Raw genomic sequence first — 20,763 nt, forward strand, 5'->3', positions numbered from 1 at the left:
ACATTTGGTTCACCATTTTGTGACTGGACTTCTAATATTATTTATTTTCCAAAGCTTCTTGACTGCATTCATTACTTCTTCTGTCTTTAAAGCATATACAATAGGATTGATCAAAGCTGGTAGGGTGTGTGTCAAAGTTGAGTTTATAATTCTGGCATTAGGATGAATGTAGGAGGTCCATACAGCAATGTTTGTACCTACAAATGGTAGGAACAAAATAGCAACAAGGATCAGATGAGAAGTACAAGTTTTCAGTGCTTTAAGTCGTTCCTCTCCTGATGCAATTTTGCTCAGCGCTATGGAAATGCAAACATAAGTGCAGGATATGAATATTAGCGGAATAAAGACTCCTATACTTACAACAACATTTGCCATAATGATATTTAAAGATGGAGCATTACATGCCAGACGATATATTGGTCCATGATCACAGAAAAAGCTTTTCACTACAACAGAGTCACAGAAGGAAAGACGATTAATAAGCCCAACAACTAATGTTGTTAGACTCAACATAACAAGCCATATAAACAGCAACATTGATGTAATAGATGTTTTAGTCACAATGCTATGATACCTTAAAGGGAAACAAATTGCTATAAGTCTGTCATATGCCATCGTGACAAGCGTCCATGACTGCACACCTCCAAAAAAAAAAACAAAGAACATATAACTTAAACAGGCCTCATAAACAATGTATCTCCTGTCAAACAGAAATGTGTCTAATAGTTTTGGGATGAGAGCTGTGCTCCCACACAAATCTGCCAAAGCCATGTTGAACACAATCATGTATTTAGGAGTATGAAGTGTCTTCACCAGCCAAATAAGTGAGAGAAGAAAGCCATTCCCCAAAACAGTCATGATGTAGACAAAACACAGGAAAACATAGAAATATTTAACATGAGGGATGTTGGAAAATCCACTGAGATAAAATATTGCAGGGCGAACAAATGTGGAATTAGACTTAGTAGTGGCTTTTTCTTCTGAGTCCATTACAAATAGGTTTCCTTAGTCATAAAAATCACAGATAAAAGCATATAACACAAAGTGAAGCATCTGATCCAAAGTTGCTGTAATAAAATTTTGCCCAAACTACATAAGCAGTGCACTACAGTGAGGCGTCTCATGACCAACCTGGTATTTGTATTTTACCTCTAAGACTGTGATGCAGCAGAAGCAAGTAACTTTGTCACATGGCCATCTTATTTTCTACTCACTGGGTGGCAAAAAAAAAAAAAAGGTAAAATTCCAGCAGCTCAGGTTTCAGTGTAATATAATAAAATTATATAAATTTAACATCACATAAAAATACTTAGCTTTTCAGGAGGTAACATTGGGAAGATTATTTTAGATCAGCATGATAAATTAAAATACAGATGTTTTAGCTTTAAATCACATTAAATCGTAAATTGAACAACTGTACTAACAGATTTTTCATGTTATTTTGCATTAAATATGTTAATGCGCTCTCTTTAACTTTTGCATTTATACTGATATTTCATGCATCCAAGGAATAGCGCCAAGAAACTAGAATCTAAGTCATGACAAAGGAAGGCAAGGTAAGGCATACTTGAAGATGTTCAAGTTAAACAGGTTAAAACCTACATCTTTCATTTAGTAGTCTGTTTTCTTTACATAATAAATTCAATTACCATTGTTCTTTGAAAAATATAGTTAATTAATATGCATATTTTATACCTGGCTCTATAGTTTCAATCAAAGCTTTGACACAGTTTTCATTGAAAAAAAAAATGTAATCAATCGCAAAGTAAAATGTGTCGCTATGAATCTAACTGTTAGAAACATCCTTAGCAACATAAGCGTATGTGCCCCAGTAAAAGTAGACTAGTGCCAACAAATTCATTAAAATTATTTGTTAGGATCCCTGGGTTTTTAGACCCAGGGTTTTGTATTTACAGTTCTTTTGGGTTTTGTGATTCCTTGTTTATTGAGAATCTCTTATGCTGTTTGACTCTTCTCGTGTATAAATAATATACTATAGTTTCCTTTATAATTTATTTTATCCTTTGCAGTCTCTGTTTATATTCTGCTTCTTCTTTCCTGTTTTATTGTGAAAGTCTTTTGTCTTGTGTGTCTTGTGTAGAGTTTACTTCCCTTGTCTTGTTATTCCTCAATATTCCCGATTCACTTCGGGTGTGTTTCCTATGTGTCTCCAGTGCTTTGAGTCATTCCTCTCCCGACGCAATTCTGCTCAGTGCTATGGAAATGCAAACATAAGTAAACGCTATTAATATTAGAGGAATACAGATTAAACTAACTAAGGAAACATATGCCATTATGCGGTTTAAAGATGTATCATTGCATGCCAGATAAAACACAGGTCCATGATCACAGAAAAAGCTTTTCTGTCACGTCCGTTGTGGCAGACGTGTGGAGTTAGTAGAAAGGACCCAAAATGCAGCAGCTCTGGTGCAGGTGAGCATTTATTAACAGGAGTGGATACAAACAGCAATGGCAGGGGAACATGAAACTGGAACCTAAACTGGGCAGAGCTAAAGAAAAACAAGAGCACTAGAAGGCCATAAAACAAAACACGAGTCCAAAACCAAAAGAAGACAAAAAAAGAAACACACCGGAGCTCAAGAAAACAAAGTCCAAAACAGAACAGTTCAGGGGGCCGGCCCGGGAGCCGACAACACAGGAGCCTGAACCGTTCAGGAGGCTGACCTTGCGGACGGCAACGGCGGCGACGACGGCACTGGTCCGGGGGCCGGCCGTGCGGAAGGCAATGGCGGTGACGACGGCACTGGTCTGGAGACTGGCCGCGAGGAAGGCAACGGCGGCGGCGACGACAGCACTGTTCCGGAGGCTGGCCGTGCGGAAGGCAACGGCGGCGACTCAAGCGAAGGGGGTCTGGGGGCCGCCCACGACCAGTAGCCTGGAAGGTGGCCGATTAACCACAGACCCAGACGAGGCAGGACCAGACGATGCTGAAGGCAAAGACACGGAGGCAGGACCAGGCGACGCTGAAGGCGAAGACACGGAGGCAGGGCCAGGCGACGCTGAAGCTGGACCAGGCGAAGTCGAAACTGAAGCTGGGCCAGGCGAAGGCATGGACGAAGCCGCTGCTGCAGGCGAGGCTGAAAGCACTGAGGCTAGACCAGCTGAGAATTGCGCTGCAGGCGTCGGCGTGGAAGCCGGAGACGGTGGCGCTGCCGGCGGCGGCGTGGAAGACAGTGGCGCTGCCGGTGGCGCTGCCGGCGGCGGCGTGGAAGCCGGAGACGGTGGCGCTGCAGGCTGGGCGGATCCCTTGGATCCTCCTGCGATGACAGAAGACGAAGGCCGGAGCGGTCCCTCGGACCCTCCAGCAGAGACACGAGACAAAGGCTGGAGCGGTCCCTTGGACCCTCCAGCGGAGACAGGAGAAAAAGGCCGGAGCGGTTCCTCGGACCCTCCAGCGGAGACACGAGACAAAGGCCGGAGTGGTCCCTCGGACCCTCCAGCAGAAGCCATCACAAACCCAGCAGGCATGGAGTCCACTAGCTGACATAAAGGCAACTGGCACTGCACTGAGCACTGGCTCTGCCCAGGCAACGCTGACATGGTGCAGTTCTCACTAAACTTCAGGGGTCCAGAATCAGCTGGGGACTGAGACCTAGCCTCTGGGGAAGCCCTGGAGTGGCAAACTGTGCCAATGGCGGCTAAACCATGAAAAGCACCCTGAGTAGAAACAAGACTTTCTCCCTGCATAGAGTGAATGAGTGAAACTGGTAATACCGGAGCCTGAGCTACGGGTGACACAGGAGACTGAACTACAGGTGACACAGGAGACTGAACTACAGGTGACGCAGGAGACTGAACTACAGGTGGCGCTGGAGACTGAACTACAGGTGGCGCTGGAGACTGAACTACAGGTGGCGCTGGAGACTGAGCTGAAAGTGACACTGGAGGCGCTGGAGACTGAGCTGAAAGTGACACCGGAGGCGCTGGAGATTGAGTGGAGAGCGAGTGAGCAGCTGACACTGGAGACTGAGTGGATATATATATATATATATATATATATATATATATATATATATATACACACACACACACTGTGGCTAAGACCATGAAGAAGAACGAGTTAAAGTCTCTTGTGGTCAGTGGGTTGGTTGGGAAAGGTGTGTTCCCTTTAGACGCGGACACTAGGATGCAGCGTCGGTCTTTGAAACCTCTGATCAGCCTGAGGTTTGTACTGGGGATGGGACAGTGACACCTACTGTGGTCAAACCAGGTGGGGGAAAACCCCCAGCCTCTCTTCCACGGTTTGAGCCCTTCTCTGTTGAATCCAGTAATCCCAGTGTTGGTGCACGCTTAAAGGTACGTTTGGCTCGTCTTGAACTTGAACCAAAGAAAGGGAACGTAAGGATGAGCTTGAATTCAAGCTAAAGTGTCGGCAGCTAGAAGCTGAGACATCTATTAGGTTGCGCCAGCTGGAGTTGCAAGCTAACAAATTGTCTCCTGAGCCTTCTGCTCCACCTTCAGTGAAGTATGAAGATAACGTTAGTAATCCCTCAGATAATTCTCCCCCTGCTCCTGCACCTCCAACATTTGATGTAGGCAAAAACATTGCCCTGGTTCCACCATTCAGGGAGACTGAGGTGGAGGCCTATTTTAATGTGTTTGAGCGCATTGCTTTACATTGGCCCAAGGAGGTTTGGTCCCTTTTGCTTCAGTGCAAATTAATTGGTAAAGCACAGGAAGTATGCGCAGCTCTCACTATTGAGGACAGTCTTGTGTATGACAATGTCAAAAGTGCTATACTCAGCCTATGAGTTGGTCCCTGAAGCTTACAGGCAGCGTTTCAGGACCCTGAGGAAATTCACTGCTCAAACATTTCTTGAGTTTGCAAAGGAAAGGGGGATACTATTTGATAGGTGGTGTCAAGCAAGCAAAGTTTCAGAGTTTAACGCACTGCGTGAACTGTTATTGTTGGAGGAATTCAAAAACTGTGTTCCTGAGCATACGGTGCTGTACCTGAATGAACAAAAAGTTGCCACTTTGCAAGAGGCAGCTGTCCTGGCAGAAGAATTTGCTTTGACGCACAAAAGCGTGTTTGTAAATCTGAATCACCCTATCATGAACAAATGAAAGAGGACACAAAGCCGCACCCTCAACAACCTAGGGGTTCCTCGGGTTCCAAGTCTGATAGACAATGTTTTTACTGTCACAAAGTGGGGCATATAGTTTCTGAGTGTTTGGCTCTTAAACATAAACAGTTGAGGTTAGCCTCTGGTTTTTTCAAGGTTGCAGTGAGAAACTTATTTCCTATTCAGGGTGTTGAGTTTATAATGGGAAATGATATTGCTGGGGTCAAGGTACTCCCTGTTCCTGAAGTGGTGGATAAGCCCAGCTGTATCCTAGGAGAGGATGAGCTGTTGAAATCCCACCCTGATGTGTTTTCTGTCAGTGTTCTTACCAGGTTGCAAGCTCATAAGCTGGAGGAAGTGAACTTGAGTGAGACTGTTCTTGGATCTTGCAAAGAAAAGCGTCTGGACTTCTTTAAGTTGCTTGAAGACGTTTCACCTCTCATCCGAGAAGCTTCTTCAGTTCTAAGGTCAAATGGTGGAGAGTCCCAGATATAAACCTAGTGGGAGTAACCCCCCACAGAGGGACAAAAGGACCCCCTGATGATCCTCTAATCGCCTGAGCCAAGGTGTGAAACTGGGTGTGGGTCCCAATCAGCCAGAGTTTCGGGTATGTTCATTGTGAAACCTGGCCCCACCTTATCATGCGAATTCCTGAGGTCAGATGGCCCAGGATGTGAGTGGGCGTCAAGGCGTCTGGGAAGGGATCTCAAAACTGGATTATAGATGGCAGAGAGTTGGTGTCGTAAACCCCCGCCTCTGTTCAAAGATGGTCGCTCACAGTGGACATAGATGGCTTCTTTCACTCCTCTTTCAAACCATCTGTTCTCTCTGTCCAAAATGTGAACATTGGCATCCTCGAAAGAGTGTCCTTTATCCTTACCGTGTGGTACGCTGGAGCCACTATCAGGGACAAACAGAGACTGCAGCGTGTTGTGTGCTCTGCTGAGAAGGTGATTGGCTGCAGACTCCCATCTCTGCAGGACCTGTACACCTCCAGGACTCTGCGGCGTGCAGCCCGGATCTCAGCTGACCCTTCTCACCCTGGACACAGTCTGTTTGACCTGCTCCCCTCAGGCAGGAGGCTCCGGTCCATTCGCACCAGAACCTCTCGCCACAAGAACAGTTTCTTCCCCTCTGCTGTTGGACACATGAACAATAACCACATGACTGTCCCCGCCACTAACACATGACCCTACGCTGTGTCACTGCATCATTTCATGTCTGGCACTGATCACCACCTGCACTCATGTATATATCTTTCTACGTAGCACTCATAATTCTTACTCTCATGTATATATGTTTGGCACTGATCACCACCTGCACTCATGTATATATCTTTCTACGTAGCACTCATAATTCTTATTCTCATGTATATATCTCATGTATATCTCATGCACATATCTTTCTTTCTACATAGCACTTTAATTCTTATTGTCTGCACTGAAGCACCGCAGCAATTTCCTAATGTTGTAAACCTCAACATCTGGCAATAAACCCATTCTGATTCTGATTCTGATTCTGATTCTTAAGCTGCAGATGGACTGCTGAGTCTTGTCCTGTGGAGGTGGCTCTTCTGTGTTGTGCCATGCGCTTGTGAAGTGGCTGTTTGGTCTCTCCAATGTAGAGGTCTGGGCATTCCTCGCTGCACTGTACAGCTCCTTTGACTACGATGACCTGGATGACTGAGAACCTTCACAGACATGTTCTTGGATCTGTTCTAACTGAGGACAGAGAGCCGGCTGCTAGCCTTTCTGAACCAGCACTCGATGAACAGGGTCTGACTACTCTGTCTGACGTTCTTCCTTTGCCAGTCTCATCTGTTCCAAGGATAAAGCTGGAAAACGTGTATGAATAAAACTCACAGGAATACCCTAAACAAGAAATTGCATAGATGTTCACTGTGTATGCTTTTGCATCCTTAATAAAATAAATGCATTGGAACTCGCTACTCCCCTCTGCGAATCTCTACCATATGGCTACCTTTCCTGTGAAGTGGAAGGGTTTGTGTGTCCCAGGAATCCCAGGGGCTATGTTGTCCGGGGGCTTCTGCCCCCTGGTAGGCTCTCCCATAGGAAACTGGTCCTGGGTGAGGGACCAGACAAAGGGTGATTCAGATGACCCCTATGAGAAGAACCCCTTGGGAACAGTTCACCCTGCACGGGATAGGGTTACCAGGGCCCTGCCCTGGAGCCAGGCCTGGGGAGGGTGCCCGAGAGGCAGTATCTGGTGGCCAGGCCTTAGCCCGAAAAAGAGACCACCTGCAGGAGGCATCGTAGGGGTCGGGTGCATTATGTGCCGGGCAGTGGCCAGGAATGGAGGCCCTGGGGGACTGATCCCTGACTACCAAAACTACCAATTGGGACATGGAATGAAACCGTGCAAAACGTTTCGTTGGCATTGTTGTGTTTGTTGAGGAGAAAACTTACAAACATACAGTACATCACTTCAGAGTCACACAACTGGCGATCAAAGATTTATGTAAATTTGACAAGCTAAACGCACTATATACTGCACAGCAGCGGTCCCCAACCTTTTGTGCACCACGGTCCAGTTTAATGTCAGACAATATTTTCACGGACCGGCCTTTAAGGTGTTGCGGATAAATACAACAAAATAAAATGATACAGACAAAGACAAAAACTGTGGTATTTTGTAAATATAATAATAAACGCGAATTCAGCTGTGTAATTGTGTAACTTTATTAGCAGTATACTCCTGAAATGCGCCAACAACATTGAGAATAACATCCTCCTCTCTGCCCCTTAATGCTCTCTGGTCGCTATGGTAACGCGTAAATAATGCTTTCAAAATAAGACACACAACTACAAAACGGGAAAAGACCCAGGGAAACCGACTTAATGATTAAAAACCCTGAAAACCATACACTTCACACCCGAGCCTCAACTCTCGCGGCCTGGTACCAAACGACTCACGGACCGGTACCGGTCCTGTTGGGGACCGTTGCTGTACAGGAGACACGGCACTAGATTGATTGACAATGGTCTCCCACAATACATTGCAGCGTTACGTCAACTCCAAAGCCCTATCGTTGAGTCACTTCCGGTATTTCAGACAATCCCTTTCCGTCAAGAGCCACTTGTTAATTTGTTGCGGACTTGTTAAAGTGTTTTCTTAAATGTTATTTTGTTGTCAATTTTTTTATTTGTTTTTGTTTTTTTAATGTAAAAGTGTTTTCGGAAATGTTATTTTGTTGTTGATGTTGTAAATGTGATTTGCACTTCCCAGCCACCGTACATTTAAGCTTAGAAACATATACTCACATATGCTTGTGCCAACATAAATCTAACATCTCCAATGTTTTGATTCTGCAATAGTAAGGTTGATCATGAAATGAGGCGAACAGAGGACCGGTCCAATAGAATTTAAAGGTAAGCACCATCTGTTAAACCAAAGTTGGATGAATTCTAAATTATCTGTTCGCTGAGTTAACGATCTTCACTGTTAAATTGGCTCAGTAATGCTGAAACATTAGACCAAGAGACGTTTCTTAAGAACTACAGGTTGATGTCTAAGTGTTTCAGGGCAAGTCGAGTATGGACACTAGAGCAAGAGACTTTTGCAAAGATCTACAGGTTGACGTATAAATGTTCCGAGAAGCGTTGGACGCTTTTAAAAAACACAGAATTTAAAGTATTTTGGAAGCCGGGCTCCCTATAAATGCAAAGTTCAGGGATTGGTATCCCCACCTGACTACGGACGCCTAGCGTGACCGGTTGGACCGGAGATCCAGGTTGGCGTACCTCAGGGACTTGGGACCCCGTTAAACGCTAGTGGTTAAGAGACCACTGGGAGTGGTTAGAGTCCACCCCCTTTTTGCCTTTTTTGGACAGCAGAACTGAGCTTGGGTGCTTATAATCTTAAAAAGAAGCGCTGGGCGCACGGCCGGAAATATAGTTGAATTCAACGAGTGTATAGGAATTGTGTGATTCTTGTTGTTAAAATTGTAAATACGTGGCTTCTATGTGAGGTGGCGAACATTCTGACAGACTGTTTTGCTGCGATGAAAATATTTAATGGTAGTGGTTAGAGTCCACTACTTTGCCTAGGACAGAGAATTGGAGTTGAGCAGGAAAACATGGTCGACAACAAGTAATTTTGAGATAATGCTTGTATATTGCTGCTTGGCTAAAGAAGTGTGCTAATTGTGCTAAAGGATTGTGTTAAATTCTGCTAAAGAATTGTGTCAATTGGGCTACTGCGAAGAAAAAAGGGTGTAGAAACTGAGGAAATGCAGTAACGTGGAGAGTGTGTGTGTATGTGACAGGAAGTGAAAGTGTCTGCATGCAGTCTGAAGGAAATTGGCTGATGTGAGTGCAACGAATGACGAGAAAGAGACATTTTAAAATGTGGATAGAAGAATCACAGAATGAAAGTGTCAATAAGTAGTGATGAGAAGGATATTAAATAAATGTCTTAGTTTGTTAGTACAGGTGCCCACGGACCTGGATCAACTTCCTTCACGAGCACAGCGGCCGGGTCAAAATGATAGATTAACATAATTGGCATGATACCCAGGCCAGGTTTTGGCTGAAATTTCACAGCTTCATCTCGATGTACATCTTATCCTGGAAAGAAGCTTTAAGGATGGTCAATCTCTTCCTGAAGATAAAAGGCAGCTCCAGACCAACAGCGTCAACTTCAAGAATCAACAGCTGGTGAACAGACAGCAGCACTGACTTAAAACTCTGAAAGGTTCAGCAGCATGTACAAATACTATCGTGGATGGAAGCATGCGCTCTTAATCACAAGCTGGGAAGTTCACCAGTGACATCCTTGTGTGTGAATGAACTTGAGAGGACCATCTGTTTTGCATTTGCCATGCTGGGAGTTAAGCAGCAAAAGAAGAGACCGAAAAGAAAAGAATGAACAGATAAGAAGAAACAGCTCATTGGTCCTCTGATTGCCAAAATAGTGTAGATTTAACAGACACTTGCTATCAAATGCTGAGGTTATCCATCGCTGAGAAATAACTCTCCAAGCTGCAGGACAACAGGTTGACTTCTGTGAAAAGGAAAATAGACTGGTATGACCAACCAGTGATGAGACAATAAATGTAGTTTTAAAATAGTAAATTGTGAGATGTCTTCTGCTGATTGAGCAATACAAGTGATTTACTGTATGAAGGAGATTCTTTTTTGTGGTAATATTTCAAATATGCATTTCTGTTGTCCTGTCAACTTGGGTTGACAGGACAGTGGGTTATGTGGGTTATGAACTGATATGAAAATTAGGTGATCATTGTTAGATTAGGAATAGATGGTTTGATCTCACAAGTTAACAGGATGTAGCAGAGTCTGTTAGAGTAGAGACTAAAAAAACCGAGTTTCCTGTTTCTGATGCATGGGTGAGGTTGATATACACCTCTGACTATATGAAAATAAACTTGCTTTGTAAAATACATGACAGCATGTTACAATATAATTGAGTAAAGTGATTGGGTCTGTGACTAAAATGAGTGCAGCAGTGCAGACCTGGAGAAGAAATTTACAATCTAGTGATGAAACATTGGCATGAAGTGTTTAGGAAGTGGTTAATGGAGAACATTAGTGTTGTGTGAATTTTGCAGTTGCTAACAAAATTCTCTGTGTATTTAGCAGGTGGAACTATGCCAGTTGATCCCAGACTCTCCAGAATTGTGGAGCACTTGTGGGCAACCGGCAAATATGATGTAGGGAAAATGAACAGAGGGGGTGACACTTAAGTCTGAGTTCAGACCAGATAAGCATCAGCATTTAATTAAAGCTAGAAGCAGTGACGACAGCACTGAATCTCGTGTTACCGGAAGTTCTAATGCCTACATCATATTGTTTTATTGGGAGCAAGAGCTTTTCTGGTTTGTTTTCCCTTTTTAAGAGAAAACAGTTCATTTTGGACGGGTTCTGAAATAGGTCTAATATTTTATATGTAACAGTGCACTTAGACCCATCATTGGTCAAGATGGCGCCAGTGTTTACGGCCTGCCGTTGGACTCTGTTTGTACTAGTGTTTTATTTTTACTTTGTTTTAAAACATGCTAACTCTCTGCTTGTATATGATTGCCAAATGGTGCTGGCTATAAGATCCTCTCAGTTAAAAAACTCTTTATTGCAATCGTGGATATCAGGGAACCTTCTCCCCACCGCTCCTGTCAGGAGTTCCAGCTTGCCTCCGCTGTGTTCCGGTGCTACCTCAACCTAGAGGGCGCCGTGGGAAACGCAGTGGCTTATTGGTGAGAATGAAGGCTACCTGGACACGATTTTGAAAAATACTTCACCCTGACACCTGTTGTCGGGCTTACGACAACAGGTTCCTCAGACACCTGTGAAAGGTTCCTGCAGTTTTTTATCAATAAGATAAAACGTCTTCGATCTATGATCGCTGATCTATGATCAGCTGCAATCTTTTGTAAATGGACGCAATGTTCTTGAGAGGTTTCAGTCTGGTTTTAAAACTCTTCATAGTATAGAAACTGCACGTTTAAGAGTTCTTAATGATCTTTTATTAGCCACTGACTCAGGTGACTCAGCTGTGCTTCTGCTTCTGGATTCTCCATTTATAGGTCTAATTTAATAGCTCTAGGTCTAATTTTTACAAAATATAACATTTGTTTTCATTCATATGCTGATGATACTCAGATCTATCTTCAACTGAAGGGAAATAGTTCTGCCTCACTAGAGGCAGAACTGGAGGCAGTGTATCGGTGAAGTTAAATCTTGGATGGCCTCTAACTTCCTTAACTTCAATGAGAACAAAACCGAAGTGATAATTTTTGGACCAAGTGGCAATCCCAGCACCTCTAATTTTAACCTGCACAGTCTTGAGTCTTTTGTCAAATCGCATGCCAAAAATTTAGGGGTTAATATTTGACAGCAATTTCATCTTTGAAAAACAGATGAGCTCAGTCGTACAGCAGTCTTTCTTCAAACTGGGGCTTTTATCTAAGGTGAGATCATTTTTATCTTTTAAAAACATTCAACGGGTGATTCATGCTTTTATTATATCCCAGCTGGACTATTGTAACTCCTTATATGCTGGAGTTAGCCAGACCTGCCTGGCAAGGCTGCAGTTAGTCCAGAATGCTGCAAACAATGGTTTCTATGATCATTTTTCTATGATTTTATGGTGATTTGTGTGATTACCAATTCAGGTACAGATAAAACGTAAGATTATAATGAACCATGAGTTCCCACAACTCCGGATTTTTTCCTAGAGAACCAGCGAGAATCACAAATCATTCCAGGCATAGCAGACGGCACAATCAGTGATTGAGGTCAAGGGTCGTGTCATTTGGGGTGCAGCAATAACCACGAGGGGGTTGGCGGAAATCCAGAAGGACCAGACCAAGAAGGACCAGCACGCTGAGTCAGTTGAGTAAGAGAAACACCCAGACCTCAACAAAAGGGGGCAGAATAATCCCCCGGTCTGTGGAAAAGACCTCAGGGTAGTAGAAAAAAAGTAGAAGCTGGAAAGTAATGGGAGGTCTGAGAGTATTAGCTTTACTAATAGTCTGTGTGATTTTTATGTTATGTTAATTGCCCGAACACAGTGGTCATCCCACATCTGGTCCACTCGTTAAAGGGGGACAGACTGTCCAGAGAGGGAAAAAAGCGCGGCAACTAAGAGAACTGACATGTAATGGGTATAGAAATAGCAACCTGGGGTTAGATTGGCTAATTCAAAATATAAAGGAACAAAAGGTGTCAGACTGTGCGGCGGGCGTAGCCACTTGCCTAGGGATGGGTATCGTTTAGGTTTTATCCGATACCGGTGCCAAACCGGTACTTTTGAAATAGTGCCGGTGCTTAAACGGTGCTCAAACCAGTGCTTAAAGAATGGAGAACACAAAATTGGTCCAAAAACCTCTCATGTTCAGCTGTTTTTTTGTAAAAAGATAACAATGTTAGCCTTTTCTGCAGCTATGGGGCATATATGGTGTCACTCTTGGCTGGAAGCAGTGCTTAATCAATGGAAAAAACACAAACTTTGTCCAAAAACCTCTCATGTTTAACTGTTTTCCACTTTTTCTTTGGTCATTTTAGCCTTTTTGGCCAGGGTGAAGGGAGTATCTGCCATCAAACAAGAAGACAGCCGCATGTAGCTATGATGATGTTTGCTAGTTCACCTTACATGCATTAATGTAATAACGTGGTTAGCCTACTCAACGTAAATTACACACGAACAACATTAAGCTACTCACGCAGAGAAGAACGGCTGTTGCTGCCATTATCATCCGTCATCATTTCTGCTACACTGGCAGGGCTAGGGGCCAGGACTCTATTCTTCGGGTTTTTGGGGGATGTTGCTCTGGGTCCGATAACTGGCAACCCACCCGCAGTAGATGTTCACGGTGTGAGGTCTTGCAGCAAGCTATCAAATACGGCGCATTTCTTGGCTTTTAAAAAAAACGCTATGCGTCACCAGGTGTTTCATCGGATTTGAGGTGTTACCTCCTTTGACAATATCACCTTAAAGCACTTGTTGCAGGCCGCTGAGTTTGCATCTTTTGCTGTGAAGTACAGCCAGACTTTTGACCGCTTCGCCTTGGGCATTTTAATCTGTAGCTCTGCATAAAAGAACGTACGTACCTAGACCGGCCTACTATCCTCGGAAACGTAAAATGATTGGCTAGAATCTAAAGTGTATCACAGCTTAGGAAAAAAAGCACCGAAATAAAGCACCGAAATGTGCGCTGCTTTTCGGTCTGGTTACTACCGTTTATGTCAGAACCCGGATACCGGTACCCATCCCTACACTTGCCCACACCTCTTCACTGAACCTGGCCCTTTCTATTCAAATGACACGTGGGGATTTGGTTGTATGCTTAAAATAACAAGAAGTGCTGTTTATATAGGAAACTGCTAAACTCTCTCCAGCCTGTTTCCACCAATTGACAATAAAACTAATCTAGGACATTTTACCCCAAGAAAAGCTAACTATACCTGTTTTGATTTTACAGTGAGCAACTAGGGAAGTCAGATGTATGATGCAGGAGAGATCCCAGTGGACTGGTGTACGGTGGTGTATCCAGCCCAAGGGAATGCCTCCAGGGAAAACATGACATAAATTGGCCCATGGGCAAGAGCGGCTTTGTACTATTATGCTGGGTGAAAAGGGGGTAAGGGTCTCAGGAAACAGGGCAGGGCAGCTCACAGCCCAGCGTAGATGCCAGGTGCTGTTCTAAAGGTCCACTTACTTGTTTGACTTATTTGTGGGGTTTCTAACATATATGGACACCATAGGGGTCCCTAGGGGAGTCACATTAATCGCATAGATCGCATTAATTATATACATTACAATGTCCTAAGGTCCTAAGGGGGTGTGTGTGCAATGTTTAGAGATATGTGTTGCACTTTCATCCCCAAGAACACTGCTCCAGACAGTTCTGTAACCAGAGCCTGGAAGGCCTCAGAACATTATCCAAAACAATACATGAACAATGAAGAATACACAACCCATTGGAGGAATGCATGATATCTATGTTTGGGCAATGGGAAGGTTTTATTTTGTCTATTATTGGTAAACAGTGGCTCCAGTGTGTCATACTGTGACCTTTACGAGATGGCGCCTGGATTGAAATTAAAGTAGAGCAGAAAAACATGAATGTCAAGCAATTTGCATGACTGTAATGTCGGTGATATCCTACTTGGAGATTGTGTTGAAACCCCATGAAGAGAATCTATAAGAAATTAAATTGATAATTGACTTTGAACATGGGATTGAAATCACTACATTCGTAGCAATTCCTATCCCTACACACACTGAAAAGCTAATTTGACCTCCTAAATCTGTTTTCACATAGAATGTGTAAATGTCACAAGCTTTTTAAAGTTAAGAGTGTGTCTTTGTTTGGAGTAGACTTCATCTGCTATTACCTTTTTAATTAACCATAAGCAGTGGATGATTGTAAATGCCAGTCAAGTATAATTTCTTATGTGTTGAACTGGAATGTTCTGGTGAGCACAGGTACCAGTAGTACTACACTAAAGTACCAAGAAAGGAGATTTTTGCAATAAAATAACTGTAATATATCATACAGTTGTGTTTTCCAATGAGAAAGGCCGAAATTAGATTTACAGTTTTTATTTTACTTTTAAAATGATTTACCTTAAACTGGTTTAAAGTGCATTTAATGCTAAGGTGTCACAGCTAAATCATACTCTGGACATAAGTTTCCACCATAAAAAGTGACAATTAAATAACTACACAAAACTTAGAGACCAAGACCATACACAAAACAGAAACTTCCACTAACACGTCTAGATATCTTGAAAGTCACAGTAGGGCTTTTATTAACTGCCTTGAGGTTTAAAGTCAAATGCATATTTACACTTTGTAATGTTCATTGACCAGCATCAAATACACTATTACATTAGACTCTTTCACAGACTCTTTTACATTTAAAATAGTCTCAATTTTCAATAACAATTATAAAATGTTATATTGTTATTATGAGACATGAAACATTGTTTTGTTTGCCATATTTTGGATTATTTTATATGAAATTTTCTATGTTTCAGCTTTTTAAACCCCTCCGCAAAGGATGATTGGGTACTGCTAAGGTTCAAATCTGAATGCTTTTTATTTGTTTGCAGAAATTTTAAATTGCATTTTAACTTTTAATAACTTCTTCAACGATTCTTTGATTTCCTGTGTCTGAAGACCATAGATTATTGGATTTAAAGTCAAAGGCATGACAGTGGCCAAAGACAGACTTACAGTCCTTGCATTTGGAAGTATTGTACTCCCAAAGGTAAAGATAAATAGTGCAGGGAGGAAATAAATTGCCACTAATGAAAGGTGACTTGTGCAGGTTTTTAAAGCCTTTAGTCTTTCCCTACATGTAGCAGTTTTTGACAAAGAATAACCAATACAGCAGTAACTTCCCACGATAAATGCCAGTGGAACCCAAAGAACAAGAACTGGTGCCAAATGAGCAATTACACGATTTGGAGTAAGATCATTGCAGCCAAGCCGATACACAGGTCCATGATCACAGAAATAGCTCTGAATAACCACAGAGTCACAGAAAGAAAGTCTTGTGAGAAGACCAACTGCAGTGAGTATGATAGTAATTGCAAGAAGCCAGAAAAAAGCGATCAAAGATAAAATGAGCCTGTGGCTCACTCTCATTTGATAGTGCAGCGGGTACATGATAGCCATGACTCTGTCAAAGGACAACACAACCAGATTAAAAGCCTGAGCTGCAAAAAAGGTCAAGCAGAAAAACATGAATGCCAAGCAGTCATTGTAGGAGATATGGTGATGGTTAAACAGAAAAATGTCAACAAGCTTTGGCATCAAAGCAGAGCTACTTAACAGGTCTGTAAATGCAAAGTTCACAACTCCAATATGTTTTGGACCTCTCAATGTATGATCCAAAATTATGCCAATCATCAGTAGTGTGTTTCCCACCACTGAAAAAATGTAGATAAAGCACAGAAAGACAAAGTAATACCTAATATTAGCTATGCCATTAAATGCACTTATTATGAAATATGCAGGTTTCACAAATGTGATGTTTTTCCCAACAGCTGAATTAAAAAATTCCATTTGAATAATTTTTTTTTTAATGTTGAAGGTTAAAGTTAATGTCCTTTATTTTATGTTTCAGCAAACCTTCTTTAGTTAAGACTGGCTCCAAATGGAAGCAGAGCACGTTTGTGTTCTGTCCCTTATAGTCACTTTGCATTCCCCTATGACATCAAACCATATGGTTACAGCTTTGTGCAGACAATTTAACTAATAGGAATATTACATAATGGTTAATATTTTCTGACTGCCATCTTACTATCCCGAATTTTTTTCCGAATGCTGGTCAACCTCAGACTGACAATACAACTCAAAATCATGTTGTTTTGGATTAATTAAAAAGCTGGAAAGGGTACTTTGTGAAAATGTGTGCCCTTTTTCTACTCCTGATATTAATCTAAGATTATCAAATACCGGCTTTGCTGTCCTGCCAAGCTTGCTGTTGGGCACTGTTATTTTGTGTCAATAAGCTCGTAAGTAGCAAATTTAGTTAATAGAAGTCAGTCAATAATGGTAAACGCTAACATGTGTTAAGACTCATCAAAGGTAATGTATTTTTTCATGAAACAGAAGAGGATGGATGGCTGGAATGGAATGAAAAGATAGATAGATGTTGTGCACTGCCTTGGAAGTTTGGAGTGGAGCAGATGTTGTGATGGGCCAACTCACAGTTTTTTTTCCTCCAGAAGTCAACCACCATCTCTTTTATTAATCTAAGCTTACCAAATACCGGCTTTGCTGTCCTGCCAAGCTTGCTGTTGGGCACTGTTACCTGTGTCAATAAGCTCGTAGGTAATGTTGTGTTAAAGCAGGTGTAATTGGTCTTCACCCATGATGTTGTGATGGGCCATCTCACCATCTATTTTGTCTTGCTGACATTCAGAAAGAGGTGTTTCTTTCGGACCATTCTACAGTTGCCCTCACCAGATCCCTGTACTCAGACTCCTGCCCCCCCCCCCCCCCCCCTTTAATGCAGCCAACCACTGCAGTGTCATCAGAAGTGTACAAGGTAAAGAGGAATGGAGATGTAGACCGTATCATGTGGTGCCCCAATATTACTAACCAGCACATCAGGAAGGGTGCCCCCCAGAGTTACAAACTGAGGCCTCTCTGACAGATAGTCAGCAAATCAGGAGACAGTAGAAGTTGTGATATCCATCCCGAGAAGCTTCTCACTTAGCAGAAATGGCTGGATTGTTATTTACTTTGCTTTTGTTTCCTTGTCGTTTGTTACTGGAAGACTGACTATGATTCTATTACCAGCAAATTACATATTACAGTATGTCAGCTAACACACTTGCTCTTGTGGAGACTGGGGAGATTTTCTTTTCCACCCCTTAAAGAGCACCCAGTGTGCACATTGCCCGACTAATATTACACCAGACCAGTAGAGATAAAAAACAAACCCAGAATTTAAAAAAACATCAGTTTTAAAAGGCGGCTCTACTCTAAAACTGTGACACAACCATGTGCAGTCCGTCCTCCAGCTGACTACTATGTTTGCTGCACAACTTGCTTGAGGTCTTCTAAAATCACTTCTTGAGTCTCTGCTGTAAGGACATAACCACAGTGTGTGTGAATGGCTACTCAATCATCTCAGGCTCTTCACCTTCACAGTTGCTCCTCAGTGCAAATGAGAGAAAAACAGCACCTGCTAGTGATGTGTGGATCAATCCTGAAATATCGATTCCTCTGATACCAATCATTTATGCTCTAGAATCAATTCTTACATTAAAATATCGATATTTTAGTAATTTAGGGTAAATTTGTAGTTTATCATTAACAGGAACACAGTGGAAAGAAACTATAACATTCGGATTGTCTACATTCAAATTCAGAGGCTGCTTCCACCTGAGGACCCAGCCTTCGCGGTCTAAAGAAAGCCGGGTAGTACGGCACGAGCTCCCTCCTTGGAGTGAAATGCTGCCGTCTGCTCCTTGCTATCTAAAATATAACCGGGCGCTGACGTAAACTCTCGACCGTCTCACACTTCTGTTTAATCAGTTTTCTGTTTGTGTGAAAACCCCGAAGGAACCCACCCAAGGGATTAAAAAAGTTACATTTAATTTAATCTAATCTAATAACTTTAATCTCAGCCAAACCGATTGACCCACGAACAAATAAAACACTGAAAAAGCCAAACAACATTTTTAAGTTATCAAAGGGACTTATATATCATGTTTAACCTGAGTAGCGAAAGACAGCGGTGGGTTTGAAAAGGATTAGCCAGGAGTCCGGTGTTCTCACTGGCTCTAGTGAGCCTTGAACCCCCACTCGCTATCGAGCTGGTGAGACGTCTGTTACCCACGTCGGAGCGCAAAACGTCGGAGCGCTTTTGAAAATATGTGGTGTCTTGATAAACCCTAGCAGATATTTGAAGTTTACACAGCTGACACATTTTTATCATATTTTAACATATGTTCACCTGAAAATATGTTAAACGTTTATTTTGTGACCCAAAAAGAATAATAAGAGTAATATTAACACTAACTAGCTGCCACCATTATTGACTACTGCGCTGGGCTGCGCTACGAATTCTGGGACACAGCTTCTTCTTCTTCGGGGTTTAATGGCAGCTGGCATCCTTGTACATGCAGTGCTGCCATCTTCTGTTTCAGTCCGTTATTACACTCTTAAATCCTACTACTTATTCCTGCGTCTTTTGGGATCTTACAAAGCTTCAAACGACACGTCAACTATTAAATTAGTTGTCGACAATTTTAATAGTCGACGTAATCGTGACTAGGGCTGGGCAAAACGATTATTTTCCTAATCGATGAATCTAGCGATTAATTTTTCGATGCATCGATTAATCTAATGATTAATTTTTCAATCCGATTCGATTTTGATTTGATTCGATTATCGATTATTTCCATATTTTTTGACTTGTATAGCAATTTCACATTTACTAATTTATGTATATCAATGAAAAACACAAATTTCTTCATTTGAAGACCTTTTAATAAAAAAAATTGCAAAATAAAATTGTAGAGGTCATACAATCAATAGCATTTAACAAGAAATGAAATGTGCAAACATATAAAATTAAGGAAAAGTTAACAAAACATTTCAAATAAATAGCAACAATGGTGTCTTTAAACAAACAAAATGTAACATTCACTTTGCTTTCTCCCAAAAAGTGCTCTTCATTCACAAAACAAAATCCACAATAACATTGTAGTACAATCTTCTGTTTTTAACAAAAAATTAAATGTTGTGCAGAACAAATATGAACAAAGGAAATCATAGCAAAAAATTAATAAAATATAAACAGCAGCAATGGCGTCTTTGAACAAATACAACGTAACATTCACTTTGCTCTCTGCAAAAAAAGTGCTCTTTGTTAACAAAATATCCATTTTGCTGCCTTCTCTCCTATTTGTGTGTGTGTTTGTGTGTGTGTGTGTTCAATCATGTTCATCACATGAAGTAGTTATGCATTGGAGTGGAGAAATGTTAGCATTTCTACATGCTCAGCAGTCAGGCTTGCCCTTTTTTTGGTGACAATGTTTCCAGCAACTGAAAAAAGCCTTTCAGATGGTGTTGATGTGGCAGGTACAGCCAAATATGATTTGGCTAAATTAGCCAGTGTGGGGAATCTTGTTGCATTATTCTTCCACCATGTAAGGGGGTCATTATCCCTTGGAATAGGGGCTTCCCCAAAATACAGCAGTGCTTCTTTCCTCACCGCCTCATTTTCTCCATCCCCACCCTGGTCAGTGTTTTCATTACAATCTTCCTCCTCAGAATCTGTACCCAACAAAGTGTCCAACACAGACCTCTTCTTTGTTGGGGGACTTGCTGAGGCTTCCTGTCCCACATGTTCCTGCTGTAACTGTGATCTCTGCTCCCTTTTGAGATCAAGTGCCTCCCTCTGTACTGTTACTTGCAGTTTCAGAGCATCTTCTGGAGAAAGGAATTTCAGTTTACGAAAACGTGGATCAAGGGCAGCAGCAATGAGTGACACATTTTTTCCATCTGCTTGAAATGCAGATACCTCTGGCTGCCACCTATACAAGATTTCCTCTTCTGCACAGTTCTGGAAAGAGTTCACTGCAGCAGAATCAAATGATTTGTTTTTGGTGGATTTCAGGAGACCTTTCAGCAGGGGGGGAAGAACAGAGACTGTGACATAAGACTGTCCACT

General features: G+C 42.2%; 2 protein-coding genes across 2 annotated transcripts; both read right to left on the reverse strand.

The window, feature by feature from the left end:
• LOC309716147 (olfactory receptor 1-like) lies at positions 1-1,172 on the reverse strand. The gene has a single exon (XM_082549791.1). The coding sequence runs from the start codon at positions 988-990 to the stop codon at positions 10-12; it is 981 nt and encodes a 326-aa protein (XP_082405917.1). The 5' UTR covers positions 991-1,172; the 3' UTR covers positions 1-9.
• Positions 1,173-15,665: 14,493 nt separating this feature from the next.
• On the reverse strand, positions 15,666-16,637 carry LOC309715721 (olfactory receptor 1E16-like; the record flags this gene model as incomplete). Its single annotated transcript, XM_082549060.1, has 1 exon — positions 15,666-16,637. One exon carries the CDS (start codon positions 16,635-16,637, stop codon positions 15,666-15,668), a length of 972 nt encoding a protein of 323 aa, XP_082405186.1.
• Between the last annotated feature and the right edge of the window lie 4,126 nt (positions 16,638-20,763).

The sequence above is a fragment of the Aulonocara stuartgranti genome, assembly GCF_965226115.1.
Source record: "Aulonocara stuartgranti genome assembly, chromosome: 10".
Lineage (NCBI taxonomy): Eukaryota > Metazoa > Chordata > Actinopteri > Cichliformes > Cichlidae > Aulonocara > Aulonocara stuartgranti.

Excerpts from the sequence above, each read along its gene's own strand:
- LOC309716147 (XM_082549791.1), bottom strand. The coding sequence starts at position 990 with ATGGACTCAGAAGAAAAAGCCACTACTAAGTCTAATTCCACATTTGTT.